Genomic DNA, 18,510 nt, shown 5'->3' with positions numbered 1-18,510 from the left:
AAACCCATCAAGAACCTCAGGGCAAACAATGGTCCATCTAGTCCAGCATTCCATTTCCCACAGTGGCCAGCCAGATGCTCCCAGGAAACTCTCAAGCAGGGCATGAAGGCAAGAGCCTTCCCACCTACTGTCTCACAGCAACTAATATTTCAGAAGTGCATTGCCTCTGACATGGATAAGATGGTCACTCTATCAAGATTTTAGCTTTACAAGTTTGTAAAGAGAAGGAACCGAAACAACAGCAGCCAAGTGTTACAATCTTCAAATTTTACTAACTTTGCTAGCTCCCATCTGAGCAAACTCCCATAGAAGTCATGACCTCCATGACATTAACTTTGAGAGCAAACTCCAGTAAAGTGACTTATATGGGACTGCGAGTAAACAGCATCCAGAAGCTTCAACTAGTCTGCAGAATGCTGATGCCCACCTTCTAATGGGTGAAGTCCGAGAACAGAGAACAGTTCTTCAGCAACCGAAGACTACCAGTATGCTTCTACCTATAATCCAAAGAGCTTGTTCTGATCAATAAACTACTTAAGTAGATTGGATCTTGCATACTTTTACGTCTCTTCTCCCCAAGAATGTTTATCATCAACTGGGCACATGAGTTTTAAGGGGGGTTTTCTGCTCCCCCACCTCCATCTTACAGAGTACTAGGTCTAACATTATAGATTTAGAAACTCTACCATCAGTAAGCATCTTAAACTCTTAAAGGCTGGTGAGGTGGAAATTCACACACACCACAAAACACAATTCTAGCTTATAAGTTAAAATTCAGGAAATGCTCACCTTTTTCTAGTGTTTTAAATGAAAAATTAGAAAATCCTTCTGCTTTTGGCGCAGCTCCTTGAATTTCTCCTTTACCACCACCAGCACCACTTTCTTGATATTCAGCAACTTTGCAAGCCATAGTGTCGTGCGTGCTCTCTGGTTCTCTCTGTTTCATGATTTGACACACTGAACTATCACTTTTGCTCTTGGGGGAAGCATTAAAACTGAAGCCAAAAAGAGATCCAGTTGCTGATGTGTTCCCAAATGTGAAAGGCTTTGATTTTTCATTGTTAAAAATACTCTTGACTGACTCAGAACCAAACACAAATTTGGGTGGCGAAACTACTGCTTTTGTTGGGGTCTCAGAAGTTTCAACCACTACTGAATCCTCTGCAATTTGTATAACAGTTTCTTCATCCTGCTTTAAATCAGTTCTCTCCCTGGTGGTTTCTTCCAGTACTGCAACAGCAATCTTTCCACATGGAGATTCCTTTGGGGTATTGGCACGTGAAGAAAGCGGTGTGATTAACGCATCTTTTTCTTGAGCGTGTTTTGCTTCCTCAAAAATTTGTCTGAAAACGTCAGCAACATCTTGCAGCTTAAATCTCACAGCCAAAAGCTCAATTTTTCTTTCCCCTTCTGCAAAGTCACATGCAGTCCATACCCAGGCCCGCTCAGTGCCTTTCATTTGCTGGATGGTCATATCTGGAGTTATTCTATGATTGGCACAAAGCTTTAATACCTGGTCCCTTCTCATGACTATACGAACTTGTTTAGTGTCATAGTTCTGCAAGATCTTTATATCCCCAATGCCCCTCTCTTTCCACTGATTAGCATCTTTATCATATCTATACAGTTTAGCTCGGTGACTGAAAACAACTTGCTCATTCTCTTCACCACTTGTTACTTCCACAAGGTCAGGTAAAGGCACCACTGGTTCGAAGTATTGGCCATCTCTTTCATCTTCTTGGGTAATGTCAGACTCCTCATCTGTGCCTACAGAAGATCTACTTTGGTTCTGTTTGGAAGGAGACTTTGAGGGACTTAGTGCAGATTTGAAACTAAAGTTAAACCCTGTGGTAGATTCCCCAAACCTAAACAGATTTTTCCTCACAGGGCTACTGGCCCGAGGCAATGCATACACAGAACTATCTGTACTATCATCCAGTGCTTCTCCACGTAAATCATAGTTGTCCCATTCTAATGTAGGGCCAGTACTTTCAGCATGTGGCTTTATAACCAAATCAGAAGTGTTCGTGGCAGACACAGAGTTTTTACTATCTTCATCAGCAAGTTTAGTTTTATCATCTGTCAGGAAGGTTTTGAGATCTTTCAACCCACTTTTCATTTCTTCTGCTTTCTGTATGAGCTCAGCTGTTTTCCCAGTATCTATGAGTTTGTGAGGGGTTTGGAGAGGTATATCCAGCAGCAGCCTTTGGCATTCTTCAAATTTCAATTTGAATTCCTCAGCCTGCTCTGGTGTTTTGAATTTAGCTGCTAATTGCTCCAGCTTTGCATCACCATCAGAGAAGTCACTGGCTAACCACATCCACGCTTTGTCTGAACCAGAGAGTGGCTTCAGGTTCATGGTAGTCGTGATCCAATGGTTTGCACAAACCTTCAGTACCTGCTCACGTCGCATGAGCATTCGTAGTTTTCCATTAACTTCATTCTTAAGGATTTTCAAGTTGCCCACACCACGTTCTTTCCATTGGCTAGTTTCTGCATCAAACCGAAATAGTTTTACTCTTTGTGAATACAGCACTGTCTCATCCTCTTCACCGGTCACGAGTTCCACTTTTTCAGGCATCTGAACAACAGGTTCAAAATGAATATCATCACTGTCTTCTGTTTTATATGCATCATCATCCTTTTCAAAATCAGCAGAAGTATTTGCTTTGGAAGTTTTAGCACCCTGAGAAGAAAAGAGCTTTTCACCTGCACCTGTAAAGCCCTTGAAATTTGGATCTTTCTTACCGAACTGAAACCCTTCACCAGCAGATGTTTTTGCAAGATCAGCAAAAGTGAACGTACTTCCACGCTGGCCAAAAACCAAATCACTGCTCTGTTTGCTAGATGTATCATGAGATTTGACTAGAGAGTCTTCCTCAAATGTCTTTTTTTCTTCGAGACCTTTTAAGGGACTATCTTCTTTATTCTGTTTAGTATTTACAACATTTTTACTAGGTTCTGGTATACCAAATTTAAATTCACCTGGTGGCACAGGCATTGAAAAATTAAACCCTCCTTGTATAGGCTTAGTTTCAGTACTAACAGGAACCTGAAATGAGAAAGGAGACTTTTCTTGCTCTGTAGGGTGGCCAAATTTAAAGCCTTTCTCTGATATGTCACATTTAAAACCTGTCCCTTGTGGTCCTCCAGTGGGTTCAGATAACTTGCTTTTGAAGCCAAACACAGGTGGTGAAGCATTTGCAGCTAGAGCTGGAACATCACTAGATGGATTTGGAGCTTGACATGCTGCACAAGTTGGCAAAGAGCCATCGTTTCGTATTAAACATACATTGCAGTCCCACTGGCCTTCCTTTTTCATAAAAGCAGACCCAAAACTACTCTGAGGGACCTTTGAAGTATCTGTTTGGCCAAATTTGAATGTAGTTTGGGGACCAAACACTGGTGCATTAACTCCACTGGGATTCTTGCAGCTAATACAATGAGATAAATTGGCTTCATTTCTCACAGAACAGACCCTGCATTCCCACTGGTTCTCCTTTTTAGCAGAAGTGAGTCCAAATGTACTCTGTGTTTCAGTGTTGGTTTTGAAAGGTATAGCTGACTCCGTTGGAAGAAGCACAGCCTGTACTTCTGTATTAGATGGGTTTGGATTCTGGCATGCCACACAATTCTGTGCAGTTATTTTATTTCTAACAAGGCATGTGCTACATTCCCACTGATCTTTCTTTAACATGAACTGCTCACCAAATCCATGTGTAGAATGTGTTCCTGGGACTTCCTTCCCAAAAGAAAAGGATGCAGGTGTAGCTCCACCTGATGTGATCATAAAAGTGCTTTTGGTATTAGTGTTTTTTGCAGTATTACTCACATCAGGACCAGGAAGCTGACAACTACCACTGACAGAGGATGCCTTATTCTTGAAATGGAATCCAGAGTTCAGCAGTCCAGGGTCAGATTTAGCAGAATCCTTTGCATCCTGAGTAGCAGTTTCTCTTGATGACCCAATGTTCTGAGCAGCCTGCTGACTAACATCTGATCCAGAGCATTTCAAACTATTTTGGGCCTCTTGAAATTTGTGCTTGAAAAGCATTGCTTCCTCTGGCGTTTTAAATCTGATGGCAAGTTGCTCAGGTTTGGGCAATTCATCTGCATAATCCAAGGCATGCCACACAAATGATTTGTCTGACCCAGCATTTGGTTTCAAAGTCATATCAGGATTTATATAGTGATTTGCACAAATTTTCAGCACTTGCTCTCGTCTCATAAGTAGTCGGATTTTGCCAGTTAATTTGTGCCTCAGGATTTTCACATTACCGACACCTCTCTCTTTCCACTCTCTGCATTCACCATCAAAACGAAAGAGTTTTGCTCTGTTGCAGAAGATTTCTTCTTCATCTTCCTCTCCTGTTTTTACTTCGATCTTGTCAGGTAATGGCACAACAGGTTCAAAATGAGGACCGTCATCATCATCATCACCACCACCATGGACACTTCCTCCATCTGTTTCATAACTTCTGTTTGCTACATCCAAATGTGGAGTACCAAATATGGGTTTGCCAGGTTCCTGGAAGCTGAATACATCACCCTTCCCAAACCCAGAGGACTTGGGTTGATTTTGTCCTGGTTTATCTGTAAATGAAACGCTTGGAGGATTCTTCGCCCCAAAACTGAAGATGTTGCGCTGTCCAGCAGCATATTCGGCAAGTGGCTTCTGTCCTGTGTATCGATCCTCTTTGATAGGTTTATCTGATGTCAGAAGGCCCAAAAGACTATCACTGTTACTATATGGTGTACTATGGGGCTGTGCCCCAACCTGAGGTGATGAAAAAGTAAAATCGCCGTCATTAGATTTGAAATTGGAATTAAATTTGAACGTGGTTGGCTGAGTTGACTGAGCTGAGGTTATCAGTGAAGAAGATTTTGCTCCCTCTGCAACTAAGGGCTGACCAAAGTTAGGCTTCCCAAATTCTATCACCTTTGATTCTGCACACCTGGACACTGGGGGTGCTGCTGAAGGCTTTGTGAAATAGCCTGGCTCAGGAAGTGGTGGATTTGTGCTTGTTGGTGGCACACTGTAATTGTAGTAGTCCTCATTGCCACGAGGAGACAAAATTCCAGTTGCAGGAGAATCAAAACGCAGTGGAGTACCATACATTTCTTGTGAAAACATACAAGCCGAGGTGTTCTGCAGTGGAGGAGTATGCATTGGCTGTTGATATGTATATATATGTTGCTGAGGTGTAAGCCTGTTCATGGCATAGACAGGAGCCTAAAAACAGAATACTCAGTGTTAGCCTTAAAGCCTCAGCAGCAGAATACCACACAACACACAACCTTATGTTGACATGCTAATCATTGCTTAATCTGTTTTCAAGAGCTACTGCTGGTTTCTGCTTGCCTCCCCAGCCCCACTATGTGCCAAGGAAGGGGTATCTGAAGACTGAATAGAAAGCAACTTAGCTTGCAGCTTCCTGTATCTTTAAGGGTTACATTACAATTGTATCAAGAAACATTTATAATTACCTTTGTGGGGGTCACATTGGTGGCTGCTGTCCTTAGAAGATACTGGGAATTATAAGCTGGTGATGGATTGTAGTAGACGGATGGACCTGTTGTAGCAACTGAACACAAGAGATAATGGTAAGCTGACAGGAACCCTAGATCTAAACACTTAACACATTTTTCTGCACTTATGGTATACCATCACGTTATGCTGCTGTGTGATGACATAGCCTCGTCCTCAATGCTTGTGGCAATTTTTAAACCAGGTCTTAAGGTTATGAAACCAATACATTGAAAATATCTTAGTTTATCCTTACAGACATTCCTGCAACTTGTTACTCGTTTAATGTTCCTCACTCATAATCAACTGACATCATATCATAAACGCCACATAAAATCCTCTAGAACTCAATTTCACCACGTAGTTACCAGTTAAGGGTGCTCCATGGAAGTTCTGTGCTCCTTGATAGCCATCTGACATAGTCTCTGTTGCATAGCTTTCAGCAGGCCATCGATGAGGGGTGTTTGCATTAGAATGGTTAAGTTTCATTTCTTGCATCTCATTCTATCAAAAAGATAGGAAGGAACATTACAGACTTTCATGCTAATACATTGCTGAGTTTCATATCCCCTCAACCAGGCAAAGGAAACCACCGCACAGAAATGTGATGTTACTGATATATCCTTCTTAAGGATGAACATGGTTTAAGTCCCTGCTGCTGAACTACCACACAAACTTTGGATAATTAGAAAATCACAAGTGAGATTTGTAACAAACTGCTCTGGACAGCACTGCAGGTTTGTAGTAAACCACTTAAAGTCTGACCTGCAGTACTCAGTATGACTACAACTTCAGGACTGTCATAAGTCACAGCCTCTTCCAACCTGCAATATGAGAACAATGAACTACATTTGCTTTGGAATGTGCATTAGCAGGGCTATTTTTTAAATGTTTCACACTAAATGAGTTAGAAAAAACAGGAACGCTTCTCTATGCTGCTAACATTTGGGCACCAATACGAACATTCCAACTCCCCAATCCTGGCTACATAAAAATCTTAAGATTTCTCCATATGGGCAACTCTCACGTCCACCCCTGAGAATCTATGTAAAGATAACTTCAGTGTGAAGCAGAAAGTGATCTTTTCAGACAGTGATATGGTTCTGTCCTTTTTGTATCTGTATCTCTTTTTTGCTCAAGTCTCTTGGAGTGGAGGAGAAAAGGAGCACAGTATGGTGGAGGAAAAGACATAGAACCACCCTCCTCCCATTCTCTTTACCCTTTCTGCATCCCTTTTCTCCTCTCTCAGCTAGCCTCTCCTGTCTATTGATCAATGGTGTTTTGAAGCCTCCAAGGCCACCGTGGCCACAGACTTGCCTTCATCAGCCACTTCCAGCCAGCCAGCTGTTTCCATTCCCCCTCCCCCTGGTTTTCTTTTCCAGCTGTGCTCTATGGCTACTCAGCAAGCTCAGTCATAATTGGATTCTGTCTTTACAGCTTTTTTCCTAAAGACTTTCTGTATCTTGGGGTTCCTCCAAGCCTGCTGATACCTCCCTACTGTGCATGGATAGTGCCATTTTAGCCACAGAAGTACCTGTACTTTGGGAATGAGTTCAGCATTAGAAGAAGTGATTGTGATTAAAAAAAAACGCTGAAATGGAACTGTAGTCTATTGTTATTCATTTATTATTTTCTGCATCATTTACTGTGTTTTTATCCCACTTTTCAGACCATTATGGTCTCCCAAATCGGCTGACAGCAATAAAAACAAAGAGGGAGAGCAACAAAATAGAGGGGACCAACCATCAGGCTTACAAACGAAAAAGAAAAGACACAAAAAGGGAAGTGGAGGAAATGGAACAGGAGGGAGACTGATTTTTTAAGGCCAGAACAAGGTGGTGAGCTGTAAGTGGGTATTTAAATACACTTCAGGCCAGGCTGATCTTCCCTTGCTGGTATTCTTGCTTGAATAGCAACTGGTGGTTCTTGGTCCTTCAGCCAATGCATGAGGCCAGAGCATTCTTTTGCCTTACTTCAGTCCCAAGACTAGTTGGAGCCGAGTGTTCTTTCTGGCAGGGGGAAATGCCAGGGGAAAATGAGCTCCTTGCAAACTGCTCCTTCTCTGACCAGTGTATGGGCCAGGTTGGTCTATCTCTTGGCTTGATGTCATTCCTGGAAGCAGGGGATGAAGCCTCCCAGTGGCCCTTGGTCTCCTAGCTTATGGCAGAAGCCAGAATGTGCTTCCCTTCTGCTCTCCCATCCCAGGGAGACCTTTTTTTGTTCTTAAAAAGCTTAACTAGGTAAGAAGCAATTATCTGCACAGTAAGGCAGTTAAATCAAATCACACTTCTTAACAAGACAGATTCTGTGTTTTATTTTGATCTTATTACCCTTTCAGAATTAAAGCTTTTGAATTATAAAAAGCCAAAAAGTGTACTTGCATCATTTGTTTCTAACAGCACACTCCTAAGCATATTTACTCAGAGGTAAGTCAGTGGGGCTAAACTCCTTAGAAAATGTCTTTAGCATTGCAGACTTAATGAAAATTCTGCACAAGGCAAACATCTTCTCTCTTCCAATCAAGTAGTGAGACAACGGCCTGGTTCGCAGGACACTAGGGTGGTTAATAAGCCATAGTGACTTATTAACCATCCCCATGCGTCATGATCCTGTGCCAGCTCATTTCCTTAATTACCCTCGCCAGGCGTGGCTTGTTGTTACATGAGAACCCAGGGAGGGTGGGTGGCTGGGGTAGTTAACAAACCACCCAGAAATGCTACAGCAGAGTGTGGGTTCTAGGTGGTTTGTTAACCACCCCAGCTGCCCACCCTCACCAGTTTCGTATGAATGACAAGTCGTGCCGGGTGAGGGTAATTAGTGAAATGAGCCAGCGTGCTTGAGGGTGGTTAATAAGCCACCGTGGTTTATTAACCACCCTTGTGAAACAGGTCAATGTTTTCCCCTTTGCCAGTAGAGAAAACATGTTGATGTCACAATAGGTTGCCTTGTAACAAGATTCCATAACACTACTGAAGACCAAACATGAATCTGATTGGCAAGACTTTTGTGATCTAGTTCTTATGAACTTATTTTTACTGCTTTTTATTTTCTCTTGTTAGGATTGTTTTTAATGTCATTATGATTTATATTTTTTATTTGGAAGCTGCCATGAATTTGATTTTATCATAGAAAGGCTGGAAATAAATGTCCAAATACATGCATATATAGGGCTACTTATATATTGTACTGGTATTTTCAGCAAAGGTCTGCCAATGCAAAAGTGAAAATTATGCAAATACTCTAAATTAAAATTATATAACATGTTTACTCAAAGTTTCTGTCTGCACTTTGCTGATAGTTTATTTATGGTAGACAACTAACTGGAAAACACTTGATTAACTTTAAAATAAGCAACTGTTCTGATCTAAATTAGATTGCTAACATTGATATTCCAATCAATGACTATTCTGGGATTTTATTATAATCATTTGGACATGATCTGCATTTGACTTGTTCAGACTGAATAAACCACAACTCTGCCCTAGAAGACAGCTTATTATACACACCGCAATGCAGTATTGTTTTATTTACCTTAATAGATTCTACTTGCTGACAGATCATCTGAAGCAGAGATTTTTGATCCTCTGCCCAGCGAGGAGGGGTTTTGGGAGAAAACTGGAAAAAACAGCAGCAGCAATTGTTAGGTGTTTTGACCTAATAAAATACAGCTTTCAAAACAAATTTCTTTGATATACCTTGTAGCTTTTACTTGGAGAGAGTGAAAATTTTGTGGGTGATGGAGTAGAATGTTTAATTTCTGTTTCTGCTGGTTGGCTCAAATCATTGTTTAAGGCAAGACTCCTTTCTTCACCATTGTCCCCAAGTTCTTGCATAACACATTCCAGCATCTCCTTAACTGTCTCTATAGATACAGGTAACTAGGACAAAAATTACAAAGTATGTGTGATTTTAGAGTCAGTTGGCAGATATACAGTTAAGGTGATGACCTGCATATTCTACCTTGATTAAATGTCATTGGATTTCAGATCTTACTGCCTCCTTTTACTGAACTGAAAAACCGGGAAACCTGCTCAATCACAACATGCATCCCAAATATCTTGGGGTCACACTGGATAGGACATTTTCCTATAAAGAACACTTGATGAAGACAGCTGCCAAACTGAGAAGTAGAAATAACATACTACACAAACTATGTGGCACTAGCTGGCGTTCAACTGCGGATACGCTGAGAATGACCACACTCAGTCTGGTTTACTCATCAGCAGAGTACTGTGCCCCAGTGTGGCTTAACAGTCTGCACACGAGAAAGATCGATACACAACTGCATGAGTCAATGCGTATTGTTAGTGGGACAATACAATCTACTCCCACATATTGGCTGCCTGTTTTGAGCCGTATACCACCTCCAGATGCAAGACGAAAGAGCGCCCTTCTTCAGGAATACCGGAAGATTACTGACAATCTCCAGCTACCAATATTAAATGACGTAACCTACTTGGAGTGAAACAGGTTAAGATCGAGACATCCAGCCATTTCTACCGCTAAAGTTCTTCTAGAAGATTATTTCAATATCCACAACACGTGGAAACAATATTGGCTAGGAAACTGCCCTCCACAATGCTGAAGCTTGCCCTGCATCTTGGAAAAACCACCTGGATTTGACCAGCCCTGTGTGATCTGGACAACCTTGAACCGAATTCGCATGGGTCATGGTAGATGTGCAGATGCCCTTTATAAATGGGGCAAAACAACATCAAATTGTGATTGTGGGGCTGAAAAACAAACTAACCAACATATAGTGACAGAGTGTCAAAACCGAGCCTACAATGGAGACTGCTGATTTCCTGGCTGTGACAACTGAAGTAAAAAACTGTATCTGTAACCTAGACATATGTTTGTAATATTCCTGTCTGTATTTTATATTTTACATTTCATATTTATTATGCTCTACGTTTTATTGTAATGTGATGTAAATGTGCCATACAATATATAATAATAAACTGAAAATGGGTACTGTGGCAAAACTGTCCCATGGTTTTATTTATTTAAACTCTGTGTTTATGGTTTAATAGCTTCTCCATACATTTGAGGTTGCCTGGAGAGTGAATGAGAATGTATGAGACCATATGATTGGTTGAGTGCCTGGTGCTGGGTAATTGGTCAGTGAGAATGTTGGATGGGAGGGGGTGCTAGAGTGAAGGAGTGTCAGTTAAAGGGGACAGATGAATATGTAGGTGGTTCAGATAGGGATTGGCTTGATTAGCAGCAGCATCTCCTGGGGATGGGTGGGGGTGATAGTGGCCTTAGGTTAGGTGGTTAAATCACAGTGTAACCAAGAACAAGAACTTCATATTAAAGAAATCTTTTATAATTTAAATATTTATTTTAAGCTAAATAAACAGTTTTGGTTATTTTACACAGAGTCTGTACTTGATTCATAATCACGCTACTCATACACAACCAAAGTAAAAACTAAAAGGGCCCATCTCACAGACTCCAATACTCTTAAATATAAGAGTATCTTAAAGGTTGTTAAAGGCAGATGCCTGACGCAGGTGGGGACAACCTGCCCAGGTGGAAGTAAAAGTAAACCTCCTCTTGAGGGAACATAGGCTGGGAGAAGAGAGAAGGGCTTTCACTACAGGTACTTAAAACCAGAACATTTCTACAGAAGCTTTGATTCTGAACTGATTCCAATGCCCAATCCAAAATAATCAATGTTTGGACCAGTTGATGCTTTAGAGCTGAGTTCAACAACTTGGTGCCCACGGATGCCACAAACCGCTCCCTTGGCTGCTGTCAAATTACCTTGCCCCTCTTGATATTTTAAAAATATTTTTTTCTTATCATGGGTGGCTGCAAAAAGAAGTGTTTTGCTTGCAGCCTCCCACCATCTTAAGCCTCTAGGCACAGAGGGATCATTAAGAAGTGAAGACGGCAGCTAGCTGTAGGCCAAGCAATTTGCTCTGCAGCACGCCAGGCTGGGCTACTTGCTAAAACTTTTCACCCAAAAGAGGCCTCTGTTGTTGCAGCCAAACATGGGGAAAGGGCTGTCAGGTGACCTGCGGGGTAGGTTGGGAGAGGGTTGTGGAATTATACTGGGAGGGCACCAGGACTGGAGGAGGGAGTGGTAAAGGAGAAGGAAGGGACGTGAGTACTTTTGAATGACTGAAGAATGGAGTGCGTGGTTACATGACTGAAGGGGTGGGGGGGGGTTTGCATGCATAAGATAAAAGGTTTAGGGGTGATCCTGCAAGAGGGAGTGGGGTTCTTGTGCATTTGCATCTGGAGTTTTTGTGCAAATTGTGGATGATTTTATTAATTTGGGGAAATAAATGTGGTGGAATAAACTTTAAAGGTAATTTGGGGAAATTGGCTTGCCTTCTGTGAAATGGATTTATATTGGGGTTTCTACCACTCTGCTGCCTTGAACTCAGGTTCTTGGGCAAGTTACTTGTCTTTTTGCCACACCAGTTTTGTGATTGGTCATGTCTACCCTGGCAGTTCCAGATGTGCCTATGAGCCCAAAAAAGTTGGGGACCCCTGCTTTAGAGCAACTATTCTACTACTTTTCTAGTAAGTTTAATATTAAATCAAATCATCATATACCCAGACATATCACATTGTGACAAGTATGCTTGTTTCCTTATGTATGTTTTCCTAGTAATTAAAAAGAAAACTAAGCCAAATCATGAACCTTTTCAATTACTGAAGTATCTGTGCAGCTTTCATCAATTATCTTTATGAGATAGTCTCTGCTCTTCTTCAGGTAATTCCTGCATTCTTCTTGTTCTTCTAGTGACAGACCATCATTCTCCATCTCTTCAGCTTTCCTCTGGAAAATCTATCCAAGAGGAAAGGAGTTAGTGATGAATGCAGTTTATGAAGTGCATGAAGAGCAAGAGCATGGGGGGGGTGGGGGGCTAGGGAGAGAGGAGAGAAATTCAGTACTCACCAGAGCAAGATTCCAGTATGCAACAACATTTTTAATAGCTTCAAATGCTTGCATAGCATCATCTGTTTTTCCATCAACAGCATCTAAAATAGCAAATGCTATGTGTGCTTCTTCTTGATATTCATCAACCTGGGAAGCCTAAGAAAGCAATTTACTCCATTAGTTTTATGTAATTAGTTTCTCAGTACAGAATCTTTCACAGATTTGTGAGTTTCTCACAAATAAATATTACACCTCCTGATGCCAGGAAAAAAATCTGATTGTCTAGTTATATGAACCCAATTATCTAAATATGCTAGTAGACAGAGCACCTGAATGTCTGATAAATGTAACAGAATCAACTTACTTGTGCCCAGCTAAATAGGGCAGATCATCTTCACTTCCTGTCCTTCCTTTAAAGATGGGCTTTCCTTCTAACAGCTTAGACCCACATATCCCGCCACCTTGTATATGAATGGAAGGCATACACATGTACAGTGTTGCCCTGCCCCCCAACTGCAGTGCCTTGTGCCCGCCTCCCCAAAAGCCAGCAGTCTCCCAATTAAAGTGTTACACTAAATTCTATTTCCCCCGAATTCTATTTCCCCTAGTTGTCTTGGTGCGTGCTGGGCAAGATCCTGATGGGAGGGGAAGCTTCAGCATACCACATATGTCTTTGCCACTCTCATGATTATCAGCAAGTTATGCTGCATCATCTCCATCACCATCTAGATTGGCATCCCCAACAAGTTCCATCTGGTCACCTATTTCTATATAAAACCACCAGGAGAGATCCTTGAGACAATGGACAGGTTTGCACAAAGTAAGCCACTATGGCTTATGGCTTCTTTAAATTGTAGGCGTAATTTGAATAATAATCTGAACCCAGGCAGAGGTTGTTAAGAGTGGGAAAAAACCCGCAATAGCCCTATGATAGCCCATGGGTTATTGGAGAGTTTTTTCCCCCTCCAACAAGCCAGGCTGCCTGGGTTTGGATGATATGACAAGCCGTGCCCAGGCAGTGATTAAGCCACAGTAGCTTATTTTGATCATGTGAACCAGGGCAATATAAAGTGCAGTGCCATCTGTATGCTGATAATTCAACTTTGTCCTTTTTAATTAATCCAGGAGTGGCAGCAAAAACCCTGAATCAGTGCCTTGAAGTGCTATATGCTTTATGAAGGGTTAACAAACTGAAGTTGAATTCAGACAAGATAAGTAATCCTATGGATCTGGGAAAGGAGGATATACCATCCTGAACAGGATCAGGATTCCTCTGAATAATTGTGTTTCCAGCCAAACACTGAATTTGTGGGCTCCACTTGGCTCCTGTGTGCTCAGACAGCCGCTGTTTTCCCAGGTATACAACTTTCTGTAGAGTAAATGTTCAATTGCTGTTGTCCATGCGCCGATAACCTCTCCAATTAAATTATAATAAGGCACTCTATATACCATCTGCATGGGACCAATATGTCTTAGATCCAAATTCTGAGGTCTGTTTAGCCTAAATTTGCTAAGTAAAACACCACCACTTAGTTACACCTAGCAGTCGCAATTTAGTTGAACACTTTCATGTCTGTCTCCAGCACACATATGCACTAGATTAGGAAGCAGGACAGGAATGATCCCATGTCTGAAACGCACGCTAATGGGGGAAGCAGGCACATCTGGTGATAGTTCAATAGGTGGTGTTTAGCTGGCCAGATTTTAGGGGTAGATGGTAATCCTTACTTTGGGGAGAAGGGCAAGCAGTTACACATGGACAGAAGATTTAAAAAGCATTTAGAAATATAACTACCATAGGAAAATCTTGTATCTCTCTAGCAGCCTTATTACCTGAATATCTTCACTATGAAAATGCTTGAACAAAGGGTCAATTGGTTCAGAAATACTTTTCTTCTTCTTGATTGTCTCCAGCATTGGCAAAACTTTCTTCCAATAATAAACACTTCGTCCAATGTATTCCCTTTGGTCATAGAAAGAGTTAAGAGCACAGCCCTGTGAAGTAACATAACTTGAGTTATCCTTACATATCAATTATAGTCCTCTGGTGGTGCTATTTCACATTTCTCTTTCAACACTCAGAATACTATTAATTTATTTCATTTACATTCCACCTTTCTTCCAAGGAACTCAAGAGAACGTATATGGTTCTCTCCCCATTTTTTCCTTACAACTACTCTGTGAGGTAGGTCAGGTTGAAAGTTGGTGACTAGCTAAAGGTCAGAGAGTTTCATAATGAAACAAGAATTTGAATTTGGGACAAGGACTGGCGAGTGAAGCAGTCTAACCAGTACACCAGACTTTCAGTTCTAGCTGTGTTGTATGCAAGTGTTGCTCTCTGCAAGCCACAGGATGTCAACTTCCCTAAATGTTAACTCATAGCCTAGGAAGGTTAACCAATTCTTAAAACCTTTAAAAAGGAAATGTCAATTATATTCTGATCTTGTTTTCCCATGAGATCTAAGTACTTGCAATTAAACTGCATGGATAATGGAAATGTTTAGGGTGCAATCCTATGCATGTTTAGATAGAGAAAAAGTCCTTCAACTCCCAGCATTCCTCACCAAGTTGTATGACTTTTTTCTTTCTAAACATGCAGAGGATTGCACCCTTATGGAATTAACTTTACAGCTTTAGATTTATAGAAAATAGCACCTGCCTACTTACTGTTTTAAGGAGACTTTTTGCCCAGTACACAATCAGAGCTGGTTGAAGACCATGTTTTCCTAAAGCCCTAAGGATGCTGATTTCATGTTGAATAAGAAGTCTCATTTTTGCTGCTGTCCCAGGTCTGAAAAGCAACATTTATACAGAAACGTCTCAGTTGTATAATGTTGTTCAAATTACCTGCTTCTCTTTGGTTAGCTATAATCTGAAATGTTAACAAGCCAATCCATTTTTAAATATAGAATTTACACCAGAAAGACAACTCCAACAATTGCCAAAAGATTTGCTAGGAAAGTGTTATCTAATATGTAGCATAAGGATATAAAAGGCAGCCATCTAACATCAAATATCAAAATTACATTAAAGATCATGGACTCCCTTCATCATATCCTTCAATATGGAAAATGGTCAAGGAATGAGATTAAAGATGTTGTGGTGCTGATATGAAGTCTACAACTGCACATCTACCACAGGACAGATTACAAAAAAGTAATGTTCATACTTACATAGCTCGTTTGTGAATCAGAGTATAAACAGCATCCCACCAGGCCCGTTGCCTTTCGGTACAAAGTTGTTTGTATACTGGCAGTGGCAAGAATCGAGGCTGATATACAGTGTACCGAGTATTAAACTTTTCTTGTAACTGCAAATGACTTGTAAATATCACCCCAAGCAGAAATACCTGTTTTTCAAACACACACATTTTAAGTTGTACAGAAAACGCTCCTACATAAACTCATATGGGGTTGGACCCGATGGTCTTATAGGCCCCTTCCAACCCTACTATTCTATGATTCATATCGTAATAAATTCAACGTTAAAACCATTTTCTTACTTCAAGGTCCAACATGCAAATTGATTCAGGAGCATTGGTTTCAAGTCTTGATGTTTCCTGAGGCAAGTGAAAAAGCTGCTTTAACCACTTGCGAATTGCTTGGAAAGTTGGTATGGAGTTCCACTGTAGACCAAGCCATGTGAGGTGCTGGAGACTACCACTGTGTGCTCTAATGGCACCTAAAGATAAGAAAGTTTGAGTGATTTTCAAAGAAACAATTTTATGATACTCCATCAGAAGACAGTGGTCAAGGCAGGATTTTAGTTACATAATTTTATTTCTTCCCATTCAAACAAACCAGGAAATATCATCCTTTAGTCTCCAGTTAAGAATGTGAATCGGGGCCTAAGTTTACATAATTTAAAATGTAAGAGTCTCAAACAATAGCCTAAGTAGAGGAAGTTTCAGATGCACTGGCCAAGCTTAGGTTTCATTTCATAGACCTATCCACAAGTACTTGCTCTTGTTCAGATCCCATTTGGAAGAACGTGACAAATTAAGATGACAGAAGCATAAACATTGTGGTGCATAGCGATTATCTGCTATCCCATTTAAAAACAGCCACAGATTTAGCATCCTAAGTATACAAACAGTTTCAATCACCAAAAAATACACCTACATGTATAGTCTAAGGCAGGAGTCCCCAACGCAGCACCCACAGGAACCTCCAGTGGCACCCATGAAGCTCTCCACTCCCTGCCCCCTTCAAACATGTATTTTTAATTTTAAAAACTTGAAAACGTTAGCGTGACAATTTTTCCTTCCTGTTCCTGAACTTGCCACTAATCATCAAGCAGGAAGAGAAGGGAACAGTTGCTTCTTGGCCCCACCAAATCTTCTTCTGTCCACACAAATATTTCCCCTTTGCTCTCTCAGGGCCAGTTTGTACAATCAGCGATAGTGGCTTGTTTAAATCAGTGGTGCATGCCGGGTGCCATTACCCTAATTACCAGCCCGGGCGTGACTTGTATCATCTAAGCCCGGGTGGCATGGCTTGAGAAGCAACCCTCTAATAACCCAACAAGCCATGGGTTGTTTTGATCGTGTAAACTCGGTCTCTATCTCTCCACTCCCAGCCCCTAGCCTTGCTCTTTCTCTCCACTCCCAGCCCCTAGCCTCTTTCTCCCCCCACCTCTTTACCTCAGTTTCTCCCCACTCCTAGTCTCCAGCTTCACTCTCTCTCTCTCTCTCTCCTCCACTCCTTTGCCTTACTGTTTCCCCCTCCCTCCCAGCCTCTATCCTCGCTATTTCTCTCCCCCACCCCCCACCTGTCTAGTCAAGACAGGCCTCTACAGCAGCCATTTTATGATTAGCTACATTTTGTGGTGGTGCCCACAGGAGTTTCTCGAATTCCCAAATGTGCCCATGGGTCCAAGAATGTTGGGGACTCCTAATCTAAGGTACTACCTGAAAAAATGAATAATGTAAAAATCTTGCATTTGATAGTGTTGATATCCAACTATTTCTTTCAGTGCTTTTAACTGAGGCTTTAAGCTGACTACTTCTGTTTTGTAATATATTTATAACATACATATGTAAAGATTCAGTACTCAAATCACACTTCTTACCAATATCATATCTACTTAATTCTATGTATTCTGGTGCCTGTACACCAACATTTCCGATATCATCAGTGACAAGGAATGAGCTTTCTCTAGAACTACTCCCAAACAGGGCATCAAATAAGTCAGATTGCCCACTCTTGTTTGCAAATGATTCAACGATCTCCTTGAAAAAATCTTGCTTGCTGTAGATTAAGTTTAGCAGCATATGTCCTGAAAAGGAAAGAGAGACATGATTAACTATGGTAACAGCAGTTTCTGTTTGGCATGTATACCACCAATAGCTTCAAGATTATATCTTGTTAACTGGTAGCATTCCACAAATTCAGAGAATTTAGTTTTCAAATTTAACACTTTCTGTTCACAAAGGGGAAAAAACTATAGGTATAACAATACAACAAGTTGAATGTGATCTGCTGTAGTTGATGGGATAATGAAAGAAGTTACCTTGGGGTCTCTAACATTTTTCCTGTTTATAAACCCACATTATCCCTTGAATACTTCGCATTAACTATGGTGGTTGTTCATTACTTGTAATTTCAACTCAGTGAAATTGTACATTGCTTGAGGGTAGCTACTAAATGCCAACAGCTCTGATTTAAAATGAATTGCTATTTTTATTCTCATTACCAGATTGGCTCTGTCGGTCACAGGCTAACATTTCCAACTTCTCTTGTTCAGCTTGATCTCCTTTGATTAGTTTTGACTTTGGTCTAGGAACCTGGTAGGGATTAGATAAATATAAAGAATTCTCTCCACAGTGAAAGATATGGTGGTGATACTAAACTTAATAACATTCCTTTCTCTATGAAGTGCAAAAATCTCGGACAGTACAGTCATAAATGTAACCGTATTACAACTTAACACTACACAAGATTTCTTCTCCAATTGCTAAACTAAAAAAAACAGGTTGAAGTTGGTATTGTGTTACATGCCAAAAACAAACTGAATGCAGAATTATTGCCTCATCCTCAATATAACAGTATTTTGAACAGAAAGTCTTGTTTTTACTTGTGAAAAT

At 40.9% G+C, this 18,510-nt stretch overlaps 1 protein-coding gene across 7 annotated transcripts in view; it reads right to left on the bottom strand.

The window, feature by feature from the left end:
- Positions 1-18,510, bottom strand: part of RGPD4 (RANBP2 like and GRIP domain containing 4) — a 44,566-nt gene that overhangs the window by 12,702 nt on the left and 13,354 nt on the right. For 6 of the 7 annotated variants that reach the window (XR_014789204.1, XR_014789205.1, XM_084844501.1 and 3 more), the window contains exons 8-20: positions 18,120-18,210; positions 17,496-17,702; positions 15,928-16,106; positions 15,599-15,774; positions 15,093-15,216; positions 14,259-14,420; positions 12,444-12,581; positions 12,186-12,332; positions 9,223-9,405; positions 9,059-9,142; positions 5,896-6,031; positions 5,488-5,585; positions 790-5,233 (exon numbers count right to left, since the gene is read on the bottom strand). Coding sequence is in view for 5 of the 7 variants with exons in the window: in XM_084844501.1 (XP_084700627.1) it covers positions 790-5,233; positions 5,488-5,585; positions 5,896-6,031; positions 9,059-9,142; positions 9,223-9,405; positions 12,186-12,332; positions 12,444-12,581; positions 14,259-14,420; positions 15,093-15,216; positions 15,599-15,774; positions 15,928-16,106; positions 17,496-17,702; positions 18,120-18,210 (6,169 nt within the window). In the remaining 2 variants the exon portion in view is untranslated. The remainder of the gene's footprint in view (positions 1-789; positions 5,234-5,487; positions 5,586-5,895; positions 6,032-9,058; positions 9,143-9,222; positions 9,406-12,185; positions 12,333-12,443; positions 12,582-14,258; positions 14,421-15,092; positions 15,217-15,598; positions 15,775-15,927; positions 16,107-17,495; positions 17,703-18,119; positions 18,211-18,510) is intronic. The other variant, XM_084844503.1, reaches the window with a different exon arrangement.

Source organism: Heloderma suspectum, chromosome 3 (genome assembly GCF_057233095.1).
Source record: "Heloderma suspectum isolate Gila_16-S chromosome 3, 16-S_ref, whole genome shotgun sequence".
Taxonomy (NCBI): Eukaryota; Metazoa; Chordata; class Lepidosauria; order Squamata; family Helodermatidae; genus Heloderma; species Heloderma suspectum.
The sequence above is the reverse complement of the archived record's forward strand: the minus strand, read 5'-3'. Positions and strand labels throughout refer to the sequence as shown.